At 45.3% G+C, this 16,788-nt stretch overlaps 1 protein-coding gene across 5 annotated transcripts in view; it reads left to right on the forward strand.

Annotated features, from left to right (window-relative positions):
* The window catches only part of FARP1 (FERM, ARH/RhoGEF and pleckstrin domain protein 1), a 296,455-nt gene that overhangs the window by 196,234 nt on the left and 83,433 nt on the right, over window positions 1-16,788 (forward strand). For all 5 annotated transcript variants that reach the window (XM_045055193.1, XM_011280659.4, XM_023252762.2 and 2 more), the window contains exon 3: window positions 58-162. In XM_045055193.1, the coding sequence (XP_044911128.1) occupies window positions 58-162 (105 nt within the window). The remainder of the gene's footprint in view (window positions 1-57; window positions 163-16,788) is intronic.

Genomic DNA, 16,788 nt, shown 5'->3' on the forward strand with positions numbered 1-16,788 from the left:
TTTGTTTTCATATCTGCCTGTCTCAGAGGGGGTGACTCCTGTTGTTTCTGTTTCCAGCAAAGAGCCCCTGGGAAAGTGTTGCTGGATGCAGTTTGCAACCACCTCAACCTCGTGGAAGGGGACTATTTTGGCCTCGAGTTTCCCGACCACAAAAAGATCACGGTAAGTGATGGGAAATTAATGTTGCTATTTTACCATCTGTTCAGCTTGGGAAAGGAGAGGAGTCAGTCTGGTTCTTTGGCCATGCATACATGTCCTAGAAGAAAAACAGCCAGAAAGCCCTTGTTAAACTGTTTTGAAAGTACTATGTGCATAGGATTAGCAAGTTCAAAGAGCTTGATGAACACCAGCTCCCTCTGACCCTTTTCCCTTGCCTGTCCCTCCAGAAACCACCATTACCAGTTGCTTCTGTACCCTTCTAATAAAAGTCTGCGTTATGTGTCTGTACACACACATTTTTTTTAAGTTTATTATTATTATTTTTTTTTTTGAGAGAGAGAGAAAGAGTGAGAGAGAGCAGAGAAGGTGCAGAGGGAGAATTCCAAGCTCTGAACTCTCAGTGCAGAGCCCAGTACTGGGCTGGATCCCATGAACCTCAAGATCATGACCTGAGCTAAAATCAAGAGTCTGATGCTTAACTGACTGAGCCACCCAGGCGCCCCACACGCATACTTTTGAAACACACTAATGTGTGTAAACAACATATAATGTCATGTACCTTACACTCTACTTCAGTTAATGTATCATGAAGATCTCTTCTTTCCCATGCATAGAATCCCCTGCCTTCTTCTCCATTGCATGCTATTCCGCTGAATAGACATGACCGTGATTGACATCTGTTGTAGATGATGGGGTACTTAGTCTGTTTCTAGTCTCTTGCTTTTACAACAAAGGAAGCTACCGCAAGTACACTGAAGCTTACGTTCAAGTTTCAGTACATGAGATCCAAGGGCATGGGGTTGCCCGATCCATAGGTTTGATCATTGTAAAATTTGAAAAATACGTCATGCTCTTTACAAAGGTTTTGCCCATTTGAACCCAAAAGTTAGAACATAGCTTATTGTTCCTTTTGTGTTTTGGCTAATGGCACTTTCTTAAGGCTGTATCTGACTCTTGTATTAGGCACCCTACGCAACTATAAGTTCATTGACTGTATTTCTATTTATTCTTCCATTCTGTATACAGAGTAGCTAGGACTTGCTAGCCACTGCTCCAGGGATCCAGTAACTAAGGTGCAGGGAATGTATGATCCGGGCGGGGTGTCAAGCTTAGTCAGTGACCAGCACAGGGCATGTGACAGGTGTTTTCCATTGGAGCCAGGGAGCATTGGGCAGTGGGGGTAACAAATAACATTGGTGTTCAGGAAATCCTTCCCAGATACTACAAAGCTGAGTCCCATGAGGCCAGTAGGAGTTGACCTAATAGAAAGAATGTTCCATGGAAGCCTAGGTGTCTCAGTTGGTTAAGCATCCAACTTTGGCTCAGGTCATGATCTCACGGTTCGTGGGTTCGAGTCCCATGTCGGGCTCTGTGTTGACAGCTCAGAGCCCAGAGCTTGCTTCAGATTCTGTGTCTCCCCCTCTCTCTCTGCCCCTTCCCCACTCGTGCTCTCTGTCTCCCTCTCAAGAATAAATAAACATTAAAAATAATAGAATGTTCTAGTGAGAGGGGGGACCCATGTGTAAAGAGCAGAAAACAACCTGCAGGAACGTGCAAGGAAGGCTGGGGGTGACAGGTAAGGAGGAGAGAGGCTTAGGTGAAGGAGGTGAGAAAGAGGAAACTGAAAAGTAGGCAGGGAGCCACATCTCAAAGGACTTTTATACCATTGCCGTCCAGTAAAAATAAAATATGAGCCACGTATGTAATTGCACATTTTCTAGCAGTTTTGTTTAAAAAAAAAAAGTGAAATTAAAAGTATGTGTAACTTAATGTAATACGTCCAAAACCATTACCATTTCAACATGTGATCAGGAGCAAAAACTATGAATAAACTATTTCACATTTTTTCATGCGGAGCCTTTGAGTCTGGTGTGCATCCAACACAGACAGACCCTCTTGATTCATGCCATCCGCATTGCAGGTGCTCAGGAGACACGTGTAGCTAGCGGCTATTGTGTGGGACAGCACAGTTCTGTACCAAGCTCGTGTGTTCGGGAAGCTGTCAGTGTGTTTTAAAGGGAACATGGTATGATCTGTTTTATGGTTTAGAAAGACGACTGGGCTGTACTGCAATAGGAAAAGACTAGAATCAGGAAGGCCGTTAGGGGTTTGCTGTGTTTCTGGCTGGAGGCGTAGTGGCAAGGGATTACGGGAGAACCGAGGTGGTGGGCTGGAGTGAGATGGGTGGATTCAAGAGGTTTTGGAGGAGGAGGTAGTTGGGGATGTGACTGAATGGATGGGCTTGTGAGACAAAGCCGGCTCAGAGCAGCTGGGTTTTCCAGCTTTGCCATCTGGGGGACAGTGGTACCAATCGCTGGGGATGAAAGCCTCACCATGTCTGCGAAGAGATAAAGACAATGAGTTCCATCCCAGACATGAGGACTTGGGGGTGTCAGTGGACATCCCAGTGGAGACATCCAGTGGGCAGGGCCTGTGGGTGTATTTTCCAGAGCACAGGAAACAGATGTGAGCTGAAATGGAGATTTAAGACTCATAGGACTGTTTTTTGTAATTAAATGTTTGTTTATTTTGAGAGAGTGTGTGTGTGTGTGTGTGCACGCAAGCAGGGGAGAGGCAGAGAGAGACGGAGAGAGAGAATCCCAACCATGCTTCTCAGTGTCAGCACGGAGCCCGACGCAGGGCTCAATCTCATAAACTGTGAGATCATGACCTGAGCCGAAATCAAGAGTTGGACGCTTAACTGACTGAGCCACTCGGGCTCCCCCGCAAGATTATTTTAAATATTAATTGAAGTTCTGAAACTGGATGAGAGCGTAGAGAGTAGAAAGGAAGCCAGCGTGGAACACCAGCATTTAAGGGATGGACAGAGAGGGAGGAACTGTCAAAGGAGGTGCAGATGGGGAGGAGGAAAACCAGGAGAGGGACTCGTCACAGCAAAGGAAGAGAGTGCTGCAAGGAAGACATACACAGGAGGCGAGTGGGTAGGTGGTGAATGAACCAATCTGTCGCATACCTAAAAGTGGGTGTGAATAGTGTTTTCTCAGCTTATTCCTGTCTCCAAATACTCTTCGCCATTTCCTCGTACTTAAATTAAACTTTGAGCCTCCCTGACTCCCAGTCCCTTTTCATGTGGCGCATGACCACAGATGGGCCAAATCTAATTCTGCATTCTATTTATTCAACAAATTTCTTGTGCCTACACTGCCTCAGTCCTCATACTTTATATCATGGAAGACACGTGATACAAAGTGACAGCAAGAGGTGGTTATGGTTTCCATTCATTAGAAGTGCACAGCTTGAAAGAGAAAAAAAAGTGCACAGCTTGGTAAGAGAGACAAGGAAACAAATAATTACAATACCGTGTTGTAAGTTCTATGGAACATCGTTTCATAAACTTTTTTTGTGTTAAAATAATGATTCTCAGAACACTGGAGGATATGCTATCTCATTATTTCTAACACCTTTGCCTGAATTACTACAAGGTCCTAATGGCTTCCCTGACTCCGTTCTTGCCCTGTTTGAGCCAGCTGGAGATGCCTTTCTAAACGATAAATAGTAGTGGTGAGGGCATTAAGATTCTCATAACTGTTCCGTATCTGGGTCAGCCAACTAGCTAATGGTGGAGCTGAGATTCTAACTATGTTCTTCTGACCCCAAGTTCAGTGCCTTTCTAGAATTTACAAACCTGTTCATCTTCCTGTGCACCAGCACCTGTGCTGGTGACTTTTAAGTTTTATCGTGCTTGATTTTTAGGATCTCACTGCTTTCTTGTAATATGTTCAGCTGCAAAATACAGAAAACCTAGTAACGATGACCAAAAAAACAGGTGTTTATTTGTCGCATGTAAGACACAAAAAAAGCCACCACGTGAGTGCTTACCATGTGCCAGACTGTTCTGGTCCCTGTGGACACAACAGCTAACATGGCCCATATTCTAAAGCAAGGATCCGTACGCTTTACAAAGGGCCAGATAATAAATACTATATTAAGGCTTTGCAGGCTGTAGGGTCTCTGTTGCAGCTACTCAAGTCTGCCCTTATAGTGCGGAAGCAGCCGTGGGCGATATGTAAATGAATAGATGGGCTTTGTTCCAATAAAACTTTATTTAGGATACAGGAAGCCACAGTTTGCTAACACGTGCCCTGGAGAGTAATACCTCGTTGCAAGGCATCATATTAGTTTTACCTACAGTATTTCATTCATTCCAGGAAGAGCCCATCATATACCCTTTTTCTGATGAGGAAGCTAAAGCTTAAAGGGGTTAAGTCCTCGTCCAGAGGTTCACAGCTAGGAAATGCCATAGCTTTGATTCAAGTTCAGTTCTGTCTGAACACAAGCCCATGCTGTCCATCATCCTTCCATTCTGACAATATTTCCATATTTTGTTCTCTGTCAATTACAAAATCCCAACCTGACAGTTAATTTTATAAAATTTAAGAAAGAAGTTGTTGCGACAATTAATCTGTTATTCTCATGGTTCGTGAGTCTGAGCCTCATATCGGGCTCTGTGCTGATGTCAGCGTGCAGCCCGCTTCAGATCCTCTGTCCTCGTCACTCTGCCCCTCCCTCCCCCAAAATAAATGAACATTAAAAAAATAAAAATAGAACATCAGTTAAACTTTATCCCCAAAACGCGATGAAATAAAAGCACAGAGGAGCAGAAATAATGACCAAAAAGTGTCCAGAGGCTGACTGACAATCTATTTTGGAAGAGCCAAGGACAGGTCTTGACTTTGTTGAACTGAGGGGTCTGGCTGGGTTTTCATCTCTGCTCTTAGTAAAGGTGCTTGGGAATTTAAGATAGGTATCCGGTAGTTTCTGTTGCCTTCTGAGATTCTGTCGATTTCTAGTGGGGTGGTGTTTTGTAGCAGCCCGGGAAAGGAGCTCTACACGTCCAACTGTCAGCCCTCAAGTCCCTGGAGCAGGGTGACAGGAGCAGGGGGCTGGCCTCGCTGACCCTCGCTCTGCTCGTGGGTAGAAATGAGGGAAGAGTGCCCAACCTGTGGAGTTTTTGAGAGGCTCATATGTGATAATGTCGATCAGCACATGTAATCCCTGTGTCTGGGACCTACTCGAGTGTTCAGAAAGTGTTAGTTACGGAAACTGATCGTTCCCATTTTTTAAATTGCCAAGAGCAGCTAACGTAAGTGTTAGCGTGTTAACCACCTTTGAGTGGACAGTACGATACTGTTAACTGTATCCACATTGTGCCACATCTTAACCTGAAATTCCGTGCCCGTGATACAGCTCTCTTGTCCTCCCCCCAGCCCCTGGCAGTCACCAACCTACTTTCTGTCTCTGTGAGTTTGACTACTCTGGATCCCTCTAAGTGGACTCCCACAGTGTGTGTCTTTTTGCGACTGGTTTGTTTCACGGAGCATGATGTGAGGTTCCCCCACGGTGTAGCATATGACAGGGTATCCGTGCTTTTTGAGGCTCGGTGATATTCTGTTGTATGGCTGTCCCACGTTGTGTGTGCCCGTTCATCTGTTGGTGGACTGTTGAGGTTGCTTCCACCCCTCGGTGGCTGTGAAAAACGCTGCGGTGCACACAGACATATTATCGTTTTTTAAATGCTAGTGTTGTGATTATTACCTTTACCGGGCTTCCTCTGGGAGGCCGTTTACTTGTCTGCCAAACCAAGGGGAAGCCTGGTGGGTCTCAAAATGTCTGAACGTGGGCCGTCACAGCTGGCTTTGCCCGTGGGCCTGTGCCTGTTACGTGGGAAACTAGGATCCCCAGAGTCCCTGGCACACGGAATTGTGGACCTTTGTGCCTAGACGGTAGGCTCACGTCTGAGCCCAGCCTTCTGCCCCTTGTCTCATTTCCATCACGTGAAGCACCCACGTCAGGGCAGGCCGTTCTGTAAGGGTTTGAAAAAAGCCTCGGGGAGAAGGAGTACTTTCCGTGGTCTAAGATGTGTTTCTCAGAATGGGAAATGAACTAGTGATAATTAGTAATCAATTGCGCTCTATCCTTAATTAGACTTGTCCCGTGGCTTGCCAGTTAATAGAGTTGGTTGCTGTGTTTACATGCAAGTTTGGCCTGCCCTTGGCTTTGAGTCCAGGAAGCCGTGCCCGGGGGATTGCCCCACAGGAGCAGAGAAATCTTTTCATCAGCTTTTTTTATGGATTGGTCTTTTCCGTGGCAGAAATGCTATTGATCCTAGGAGTCAAGACTCTGTCCTTAATATGCCAGCTAATTGGTAGCTAGACTGTAAGGGCTGGTAAAAGGCCAGAAAAACAGTAGCTTGCCATTGGCGTGAACTCAGAGACCTTGGCCTGGCTGCCCTTGGACTCTGCTGCACACCTGAATGCATCTCATTTGTTCTTCTTATGAGAGGTTGGCAAAAAGCCAGACAGTAAACGGATTAGGTTTTGCGGGCCATACCGTCTCCATGGCAACCACCCAACCCTGCCATCACAGCACAAAAACGGCCATGGGCAATATCTAAGTAGATGTGCATGGTTGTGTCCCAATAAAACTTTATTTAGGGGCATGGATATTTGAATTTCAGAGTCTTCACATCATGAAATACACTCCTTTGTTTTTTGGTTTTTGTTTTTTTTTTTCTTTCCAATCACGAGAAGTGTAAAGGCCGGTCTTGGCTGTACCAAAACACATGATAGTCAGGATTTGGCCCATGAGCCGTAGTTGGCCAATCTCTGCTTTAAAATATTTCTCTGAGGTGGGTGTTGTATCATCTCCATGTTACAGTGAGAAGATTCAGAGAGGTAACTTGCCCGATACTTGACAATGATCTTTATAACCAGGATTTTCACACAAGCCTGTCTCAGCAAGCCGCTGTCTGCTACACTTGGCTGCCTTTCCTCACACTGGTCCCTCCCAGAGAGCTGTGTGAGCCTCAGTGGTAGGGATAGGTGTGTGATAAGATTTATCTCATCAGCCTGTTGAGGATCCCGGGAAGGGCGTGCATCGTGGCTTGTAAATCTCTGTTTGAACATTTGTTTTGTCATATAGCAGCTGGGCAGATACTGAACCTCTTTGATTTTGTACTTTATCTGGAAAATGGGATTAATAAGTGATGATTTTACAAGATTGTCATGAGGATTAATTCTGATGCTTTACAGTCACAAACCCAGCAGGATTCCTGCGCATGGGAGGTACTCGGATATCTGTTGTGTCTTGTGCTTGCCTTCTAGCTCAGAAACCAGAGAAGTTGGCCCACCAGTGTTTTGTTAAAGCCACAGTGCTTACTGATCTGATAAAATGGTTCCAGTGTCTAATACGTGCTGGTAAAGCTCAGGAAGAAGATGGGCATCTTATTGTTGAGTTTATATTTTATATTTATATCTTATATGGTCACTTTCGGTGAGGACACTCTTTCTGGCTTGTAGACGTTTACCTTCTCACGGTGTCCTCACATGACAGAGACCGAGATCTTCCTCCTCTTATAAGGCCACAGTTCTATCCTTTTATGACTTTATTCAACTTTAATTAACTTCTGAACACCTTTTCTCCAGAGACAGTCACATTGCGAGGTTAGGGCTTCAACATAGGAATTTTGGAGGGACGCATTTCACTCTGTAGTTGCAGACTTGCTTTCTAGGGGCTTGAAGCCACAGAAACCATGGCTACATCCCTTGTTGGTGGTTTCCCAGTCCCACTGGCGTTGGCCAGATTTCCTTCCCGTATGCTTAGTAGCAGCCTCCTGTCCTGACCTTGCTTCTTCCCCCGGGGGTCTGAGGGCATCTACATCCCAGAGGGGGTCTTTGTGGACACATGCCAGGTGTAAAGGATGAAGACTTGCTGAGCCACAGACAGATGGAAGTTTGGGAACCCAGCAGAAATGAGGCCGTGGGGTGCCACTGTCGTCACACATCACCAGCAGCACCGTGGTGTGAGGCCACGATGGCTGGGTCGATGGGGCAGTTCTCAGAGGAGGCAAAGCTTTCCTTGAGCAGAGAGTCTGGGAGAAGGATGGATCACGGGAAAAATAGAGCAATGGGTAACCTTCCATTTCTTAAGCTGGAGAGATACGTGGGGTTTTTTGTTCTCATTTGTTTTTTAATTAATTGACTTTTTAAAAAAATGTTAACTTTACAGAAAAACTGGACAGAAAGTAAAGAGAGGTACCGTATACTGACCCCCCCAAATGCACAGTGTCCCTTATTTTTAACATCTTGCAGTCGTGTGATATGTATATTATTATTGTTGAGCAAGTATTAACATATTACAGTCCAAAGTTTACATTAGTGTCCGTTCTTTGTGTTGCATATGCTATCGGTTTTGACAAATGTCTTTGACACGTGTCCACCATCAAAGTATCATAAAGAATAGTTTCTCTTCCCTAAAAATGTCCTCTGCTCTACCTACCAATCCCTCCCTCCTCGCTGAGGCCCTCACAACCACTGATCTTATCCTTCAGTATTTTTTTATTTTCCGTATTCTTGATGTTTTGGCATCTGGGCCTTGCTGACTGGGAAGAGAGTGCCCTTCCCAGGACTAATGAGAAGTATTAAAATCTCAGACTCTGTGGATTTTTCTATTTCTCTTTGCTATTACATCACTTTTTGCTTCATGTATTTTGAAGTTCTGTTTTTCAGTGTATAAATACTTAAGATTTTCCTACCCTCTGAATTGACACCTTTGTTATGAAAAAAATTCCTTCTTTATCCCTGGTGATATTCTTTGTTCTGATATTTACCTTGATACTAATATAGCTGCTGTAATTTTTTAAAATTACTAGTTGCATCATATACGTTTTTCGTTCTTTTCCTTTTAACTTTTTTGCATCTTTATATTGTAGTGTGTTTCTTAAAGGTAGCATACATTTGGGTCTTGCCTTTTTGTCCAGTCTAACAATCCTGCTTTTTAATTGGGGGTGTTTAGAACATTTACATTTAATGTGATTGCTGATATGATTTAAATGGGGCATCTTGCTATTTTCTCTTCATCTTACCTATTCTTTGTTCCTTTTTTCGGCCTTTTGATTAATTAAATATTTCAGTGATTCCATTTTACCTTCTTTGTTGGCTTATAATCTATAACTCTTTCATTTGTAACTTTCATAGTTGCTTTTGGGTTCATAATACACACTTTTAACTGATCAGGGCCTGCCTTTAAGAGAGATTATGCCACTTCACCTACAGTATAAGAACTTACAGTAGTATACTTCCATTTTCCCTTTTCTGATTTTTTTGCTATTTTTGTCATATTTTCTTTTACAAAAGTTATGAATCCCACACTACATTGTTATTTTTACCAGTCAGTTGTCTATAAATAATATTAAAAATGTCTCAAATATTGCATATATTAACCACACGATTGACATTTTGGTGTCCCTCGTTCCTTTGTGTAGACACAGATTTCCATCTGATATTATTTTCTTTCTGCCTGAAGGACTTCCTTTAACATTTCTTCTTGTACAGCCCTGCTGGCAATGACTTCTCTCAGCTTTCATATGTTTGAGTCCTTATTTTGCCTTCCATTTTGAAAGACATTTTTGCTGGGTATAAAATTCTAATAAATTTGTTCTTCAAGGGCATTAAAATCTTGCCCCATTGCATTCCCACTTGCATTGTTTCTGACAAGAAGTCTGCTGTCATCTTTACCTTTGTTCCTTTGTGCATAATCTTCTTTGGCTGTTTATTTATATTATTTATTTAGAGAGAGAGATTGCAAGCAGAGAAGAGAAGCAGAGGGAAAGAGAGAGAGAATCCTAAGCTTGGGGCTTGATCCCATGACCTTGAGATCATGACCTGAACTGAAATCAATCGATTGAGCCACCCAGGTGCCCCATATCTGGCTGATTTTAAGATTGCCTCTGTATTGCTGTGTTTGGGCAGTTTGGTGATGATGTGCTTCCATGCACTTTTCTTCACATTTCTTAGGCTGGAGATTTTCTGAGCCTTTTGAATCTGTTGGGTTTATAGTTTTCACCAAATTTGGAAAATTTTCAGCTGTTCTTTCTTTTCATTTTTTGCCCTGTTTTTGCCCCCTCCACTGCTACCTCCTGTCCTTTGTGACTCCAGTGCCATGCATGTTAGGATGCCTAAAGTTGTTCTACAGTTCTGTGATGCGCTATTAATGTCTTGGTTACCTTTCTATTTCATTTTGAATTGTTTCTATTGCTGCATCCTCAAGTTCATTAGTATTTTTTCTGCAAGGTCTAATCTGATTTTCATCTTGTCGTGTGTGTGTTAATCTCCCAATGTGGTTTTTTCATCTGGGTCTTTTTATGTTTTCTATATCTCAACTTTGAACATAAGGAACATAAGGAATACAGTTTGAACATAAGGAATACAGTTATAATAACTGTCTTTATGTCCTCCTTCTGCTAATTATAATGCCTGCATTCCAGGTCAGAGTGTTTTGTCTGATTATGGGCCTGTTTTCCTGCTTCCTTGTGTGTCTGGTGATTTTTCTTTATTGGATGTCAGATATTGTAAATTTTACCTTGTTGAGTACTGGATAGTTTTATATTCCTATAAATTTTTATTGAGTGTTCTGGGATGCAATTAACTTATTTGGAAACCATTTAATCCTCTCATATCTGGCTTTTAAGCACATTAAATGGTTCTCATGTAGTGTATAGTCCGGGGTTAATTATTCCTCAGTGCTAAGGGATGACTCTTCAGTACTCTGCCCAGTGCCCAGAATCCTCGGGTTGTCTGATCTTGCTGGTGAGAATTGGTAGTGTTCCTGACTCTGTGAGCACCAGGCACTGATACCTTGAATCTTTTCATTGGTTCTTTCTCCCAAATCTTGGGTACTTTCTTCACAAGTTGACATTGATCAGTATTCAGCTGATTACTCAATGGGAACCTTCTATACTCTTCTAAATGATCTTTCTGGAGGGAGCTTCCTACTCGTTATTACTCGCCCCCCTTACTCCCCCCCCCCCCCCCCCCCCCCGTGATCTGTCAGCCCCACCTTTTCAACTCATGGATTTTGCTGGGTTTTTCTTCTCTGTACCACAGCCTGGAAACCTACTGTAGACAGAAGTCTAGGGCAAGTGTAGGGATCGTGATTTTATTTTCTTGTCTCTGAGGGATCACAGTTTCTCATTGTCTGGTGTCCTCAGCCTTCAGATCTGTTGTGCTAAGTATGTTTTTCCCTTTTTTTTTTTTAATTTTTGTTTATTTGTTTTTCCTATAGGAAGATAAATCCAGTCTCTGTAAATCTATGACAGAATCAAAAATCTCTAATTGGTTTAAAAAGAAAGCCACACTTAACATTAATATGAAAAATTACATTTAAACAAATTATTACAAACAAATTCAAAGTAAAGTTATTTCATGTTGGAATTAGCTTGTGGAAAGACTACTTTGTTGCAATGAATTCTAGACACTAGATAATTTTCTATAACATTTTATCTGGCTCCTATATATGTTATAGGTGATGAAATATTTTTGTATGCAGTTTTTAAAAATTTTTTTAATGTTGATTTTTGAGAGAAAGAGAGATCATGAGTGAGGGAGGGGCAGAGAGAGAGGGAGACACAGAATCAGAAGCAGGCTCCAGGCCCTGAGCTGTCAGCACAGAACCCGATGTGCAGCTTGAACTCACGAGCCACGAGATCATGACCTGAGCTGAAGTCGGACGCTTAGCTGACTGAGCCACCCAGGCGCCCCTGTTGTATGCAGTTTTGATTTTTATTTAAAAAAAATTTTTTTTTGCATTTATTTATTTTTGAGAAACAGAGTGAGACAAAGCATGAACGGGGGAGGGACAGAGAGAGAAGGAGACACAGAATCTGAAGCAGCCTCCAGGCTCTGAGCAAGCCGTCAGCACAGAGCCTGATGTGGGGCTTGAACCCACAAACTGTGAATCATGACCTGAGCCGAAGTCGGGTGCTCAACCGACTGAGCCGCCCAGGCACCCCGCAGTTTTGATTTTTAAACGTGAAGAGGAGAGCTGAGCTTTTGTTGAGTCTGTTAGCTTTTAGAGGGGCAGCATATGATGTTACAGAAAAAGCACAGGTTTGGGGTCAAATGGACTTGACGTTGAATCTCAGCTATGTGTGACCTTGGGCAGCTTAAATAAGCTTTCTGAGCTTGGCTTCCTGCCTGTGTAAAATGACCATATTGTTAGGAGCATTAAATGAGAATTTATAAAGCACCTGTTTAGTGCCTGGCACACAGGAGGTGCCCAAGAAACAGTCTCTTCCCAGTGCCCTTCCTGAAAGATATCTAGTAACTGAGTCTCTTTTAATAAGAACCTTTCCAAAATACCTCCAATGTTTTAGTTGCCTGCAAAATCTACCTAAAATGTCACTCACCAACATGATAGGGGCTAAAAAGGTTTAGGGAAAGAACAGAAACCGCTTTGGGAGCAGTGGTTCATCTTGCCCTGCCTTTCATAACTAGGCAGTAAAGTGTTGTTCTCACTTAACACTAACATTAACAGAAGGTCAGAGGGAAAAAGGGAACCTGACTGAAATGTAGGCAAATGGGAGAACAGTGGGCTGGAAAGCTGTGTTGATACCAAATTGTGGAAGATAGATGTTATAGGCTGAGTTGTGTCCTCCTAAAATTTCTGTGTTGAAGCTCTAACACGCAGTACCTCAGAATGAAACTGTACTTGAGGATAGGACCTTTAAAGAGGTGGTTAATGCATGCCTAGGTGGCTCAGTCAGTTAAGCATCTGACTTCAGCTGAGGTCGTGATCTCGTGGTTCACAGAGCCCCCCGTCAGGCTCTGTGCTGACAGAGCAGTTGGAACCTGCTTCGGATTCTATATCTCCCTGTGTCTATTTGTCTGTCTGTCTCTCTGTCTCTCTCTCTCAAAAGTAAATAAAGATTTTTTAAAAAAAGAGATGGTTAAGTTAAAATGAGGCCATTAGAGTGGGCCCTAATCCACTGACACTTGTCACTTTACAAAGAGGAAATTTGGACATACCAGAGAGACACCAGGAGTATGTGTGCACAGAACGATGGCCGTGGGTGTGCACATCCGGAAGGCAGACATTTATTTCCAAGTCGAGGGAGGTCTCGGGAGAAACCCAACCCATGACACCATGAGCCTCCAGATCTGTTGTCCAAGCCACCGAGTCCGTGGTTGTCGGGCATGGTGGCCCCAGCAGCCTCTTCTATAGGCCTTCGAACCCCAGCAAGGGAAGTTCCCTGATTCAGTGGGTTGTACTGATTGGAATGATGTTTCTAGAAATCCATTCATTTAAACCAAATCCCTGTATAGTCAGGTAGCATGGATGTGCTCTGGAGCCCAGCTGCATGGTGTTAGAGAAGACAGGGAAGTGTGGCCTGGTGGAAAGGGTGGGCGGGGCGATTAGACATGGAGATCATTACAGTTGTGACCGTCTGGAGATCCATCGGTGGGGAAGGATAGGTGATGGTGCCTTTGTTGCCTTTTTAACTTGTCTGGAACTTGTTTCTGTCCTGCTTAGGTTCAGTGAACAAGTGATTGGTCTGAGATGACTTAGTCTAGTCTAGATGCTTCCCAGCCGCCTTCCCCATATAGCAAACTTCAACGCTTTAACTCTGTTCAGGCGGCAGCCTTATTTGTCTTGTTCCCTGTAGCTCATCCATTTATAGTAGTTTAATTTTTTTTTTTAACGTTTATTTATTTTTGAGACAGAGACAGAGCATGAACGGGGGAGGGTCAGAGAGAGGGAGACACAGAATCTGAATCAGGCTCCAAGCTGTCAGCACAGAGCCCGACGCGGGGCTTGAACTCATGGACCGTGAGACCATGACCTGAGCCGAAGTCGGCCGCTTAACCGACTGAGCCACCCAGGCGCCCCCATTTATAGTAGTTTAAGTCCTGCGTGTGCAAGACCTTTTCTCTGAGCCCCGCAAACATCAATGTAACTGGTAAACGGTGAGGTTCCCCGAGGCCCTGAGCTCTCACCCAGCGGGTCAGCTGTGACGTGATCGTTGGCTCGTAGCCTTCTTGCTGCAGAGCTCGACCAAACAGGCTAATTCAGGCCGGTCTGATGTTCCCAGACCTGCGTGTTGTAAAACCACATGCTCCGTTGGCTCCAGTTGGTGATTGTATTCGATGCTTTCCACAGAAATGCCAAAAACAGACGAGAGATGTTTTAAAACAATTCATAAAATTGGCGGCTATGTTGCCAGAGCATAGTTGTTTTGTCCTGAGTGGCTTGTGGAAGTTGAGGAAGAGCTGGCAGTGGGGAAGTTTCGCGGAGATGGTTCCCCGAGGTGGCCAGGAGAGCGCCGGCCTACAGGCTCGTGAGTGGCCGCTCGGCAGCCCTGGGAAATCCCACCGGGGTTCTCCAGTTAACGCGCTGTCCCGTGCAACTATTTCCAGTATTCCCTGCTTGCCTCAGTCCTCCAGGCCTCCCACTTGACTGGGGAAGCAGAAAGCCTCCACGAGGAACTTGCCTGCTCCCGGCACAGAAATGTAAACTCCCATCTGCCACTGGCCTTTCCCCAGTGGAATAGCTCTTCCTTCTACCTCAAACCGTTGCCCTGGGTTTTAGGGCCGTCTTCTCACATCCCTTAGGACATTGGTGACTAACCCTTCTTGCTCATATTCTCAATGCCTTCGCTTTAAAAAAAATTTTTTTTAATGTTTATTATTTTTTCATAGCACGAGAAGGGCAGAAAGAGAGGGAGTCAGAGGATCCCAAGCAGGCTCTACACAGTCAGCACAGAGCCTGACGCGGGGCTCGAACTCACAAACCTGAACTGAAGCTGGACGCTCAACCGCCTGAGCCACCCAGGTGCCCCTGAATCCCTCCACTTTTTTAGACGCACCCAGTTTTCTGTGATTCACAAGCAAATAGGGGCATCTGGCTGGCTCAGTCAGTAGAGCATGTGACTCTTGATCTTGGAATTGTGAGTTCCAGCCCTGTATTAGGCTTAGAGATTACTTAAAAACGTTTGAAAAACAGAATAATAAAAACAAGTAATTCAACAATACCCTTATCTGATCCCTCACCCCCTGTGGCCCTAGTCTCTTGCTGCCTGCCTCTCAGCCAAGCTTCTTGGAAAAGTCTGTGTCCTTCCTGCCTCTTCACCACCCGCCAGACTTTCATTCCCACCTCCGAGTCAACTCACCAGCAGAACTTTTAGTTCTCATCTTATTTGAACGGTTCTTGGTATATTTCCTTCTGGAAACTGCCTTCCCATGGCTTCTGTGACACCACTCTCCTTTTTTCCTTCTGTTCTCATCTGCTTCCACCTGGCTGGTCCGTGGTGGACGTGCCATCGGTGCTCATAGGTTTCATCCTCTGGACTCGGTGAGCCTTATCCTCCATGAGTCTCCGTGACCCTTATCCTCTATGGAGTCAGGATGGTGGCGGCTTCTGCTTCTGCTTCCCTTCCTCCTCCCCCTCCTCCCCACCTCGTCCCCCTCCTCCCCCCTCCTCTTCCTCCTCCCCCCCTTGTCCCCCTCCTCCCCCTCTTCCTCCTCCTCCCCCTCCTCCCCCTCTTCCTCCTCCTCCCCCTCCTCCCCCTCTTCCTCCTCCTCCCCCTCTTCCTCCTCCTCCCCCTCTTCCTCCTCCTCCCCCTCCTCCCCCTCTTCCTCCTCCTCCCCCTCCTCCCCCCTTCCTCCTCCTCCCCCTCCTCCCCCTCCTCCCCCTCCCCTCCTCCTCCCCCTCCTCCCCCTCCCCCTCCTCCTCCCCCTCCTCCCCCTCCTCCTCCCCCTCCTCCTCCCCCTCCTCTTCCTCCTCCCCCCTTGTCCCTCTCCTCCCCCTCTTCCTCCTCCTCCCCCTCCTCCCCCTCCTCCTTTTTTTCTTAGCAGGTTTTTGTTGTTGTTTAGTTTTTTTAAATGTTTTATTTATTTTGAGAGAAAGATAGGGCATGAGCAGCGGAGGAGCAGAGATGGAGGGAGGGAGAGAGAATCCCAAGCAGGCTACGCGCTGTCCTTGCAGAGGTTGACGTGGGGCTCGAACCCTTGAACCATGAGATCATGACCTGAGCTGAAACCAAGAGTTGGATACTTAAATGACTGAGTCACCTGGGTGCCTTGTGGTGACTTCTAGTGTGAGATCTCCTGTCCAGGCTTCATCTCAGAGCTCCAGACGAGTGCATCCACCCTTTCCATACTGTCTCTTGTTCATGAAATCCAAGGGCACCTCAACAAGATCAAAATGTCTAGAACCTCCATCCTGGCCCTCTTCCAGCACTCCCATCTTTGTGACTTGTACCAGCATCAGTCCAGATGCCCTCAGCAGAAATTCTCGTGTCATTTTGGTCATTGTCTTCTGCCTCAGCCACCATATCCAGGCCATCAGTAAATCCCTGGGGATTTTACCTCTTAAATTTTTCTCAGATCCGCCCACTTCCCCCGACTCTACTTCTGCATTCCTGGTCCAAAATACCATCCTCTCTTGCCTGCACGATTTGTGTGGTCAGCCTGCCTCTGCTCCGGCCCCTCTGTCTGTTCCCACACTGCCAGATCAGTCTTTTTACAGTGCACATCTGACTGTATCAGCCCCGTGCTTAAATCCTTTACATTGCTCTTAGGATAAGGATGAAGAATCTCAACGTGGCTTCCGGCAGGGCTGACCCCTTCCTGACCCACCAGCCCTGCTCTGCAGCTGTCCCCTTGCACCTCTGGCACCTGGACAAAGGTTTTACCTGTGTGTCTTCTGTTCCCTTCAGATCTCCACATGACAGCATCTTCGGGGACATGTTCCCTCCACAATGTCCTGTTTGTATCGGGTCTCTGATCCCCCTGCCCCCATGCCTGGGTCAGACTGCTCTGCCCCAGACCCTGG

The sequence above is a fragment of the Felis catus genome, chromosome A1 (genome assembly GCF_018350175.1).
Source record: "Felis catus isolate Fca126 chromosome A1, F.catus_Fca126_mat1.0, whole genome shotgun sequence".
NCBI classification, from domain to species: domain Eukaryota; kingdom Metazoa; phylum Chordata; class Mammalia; order Carnivora; family Felidae; genus Felis; species Felis catus.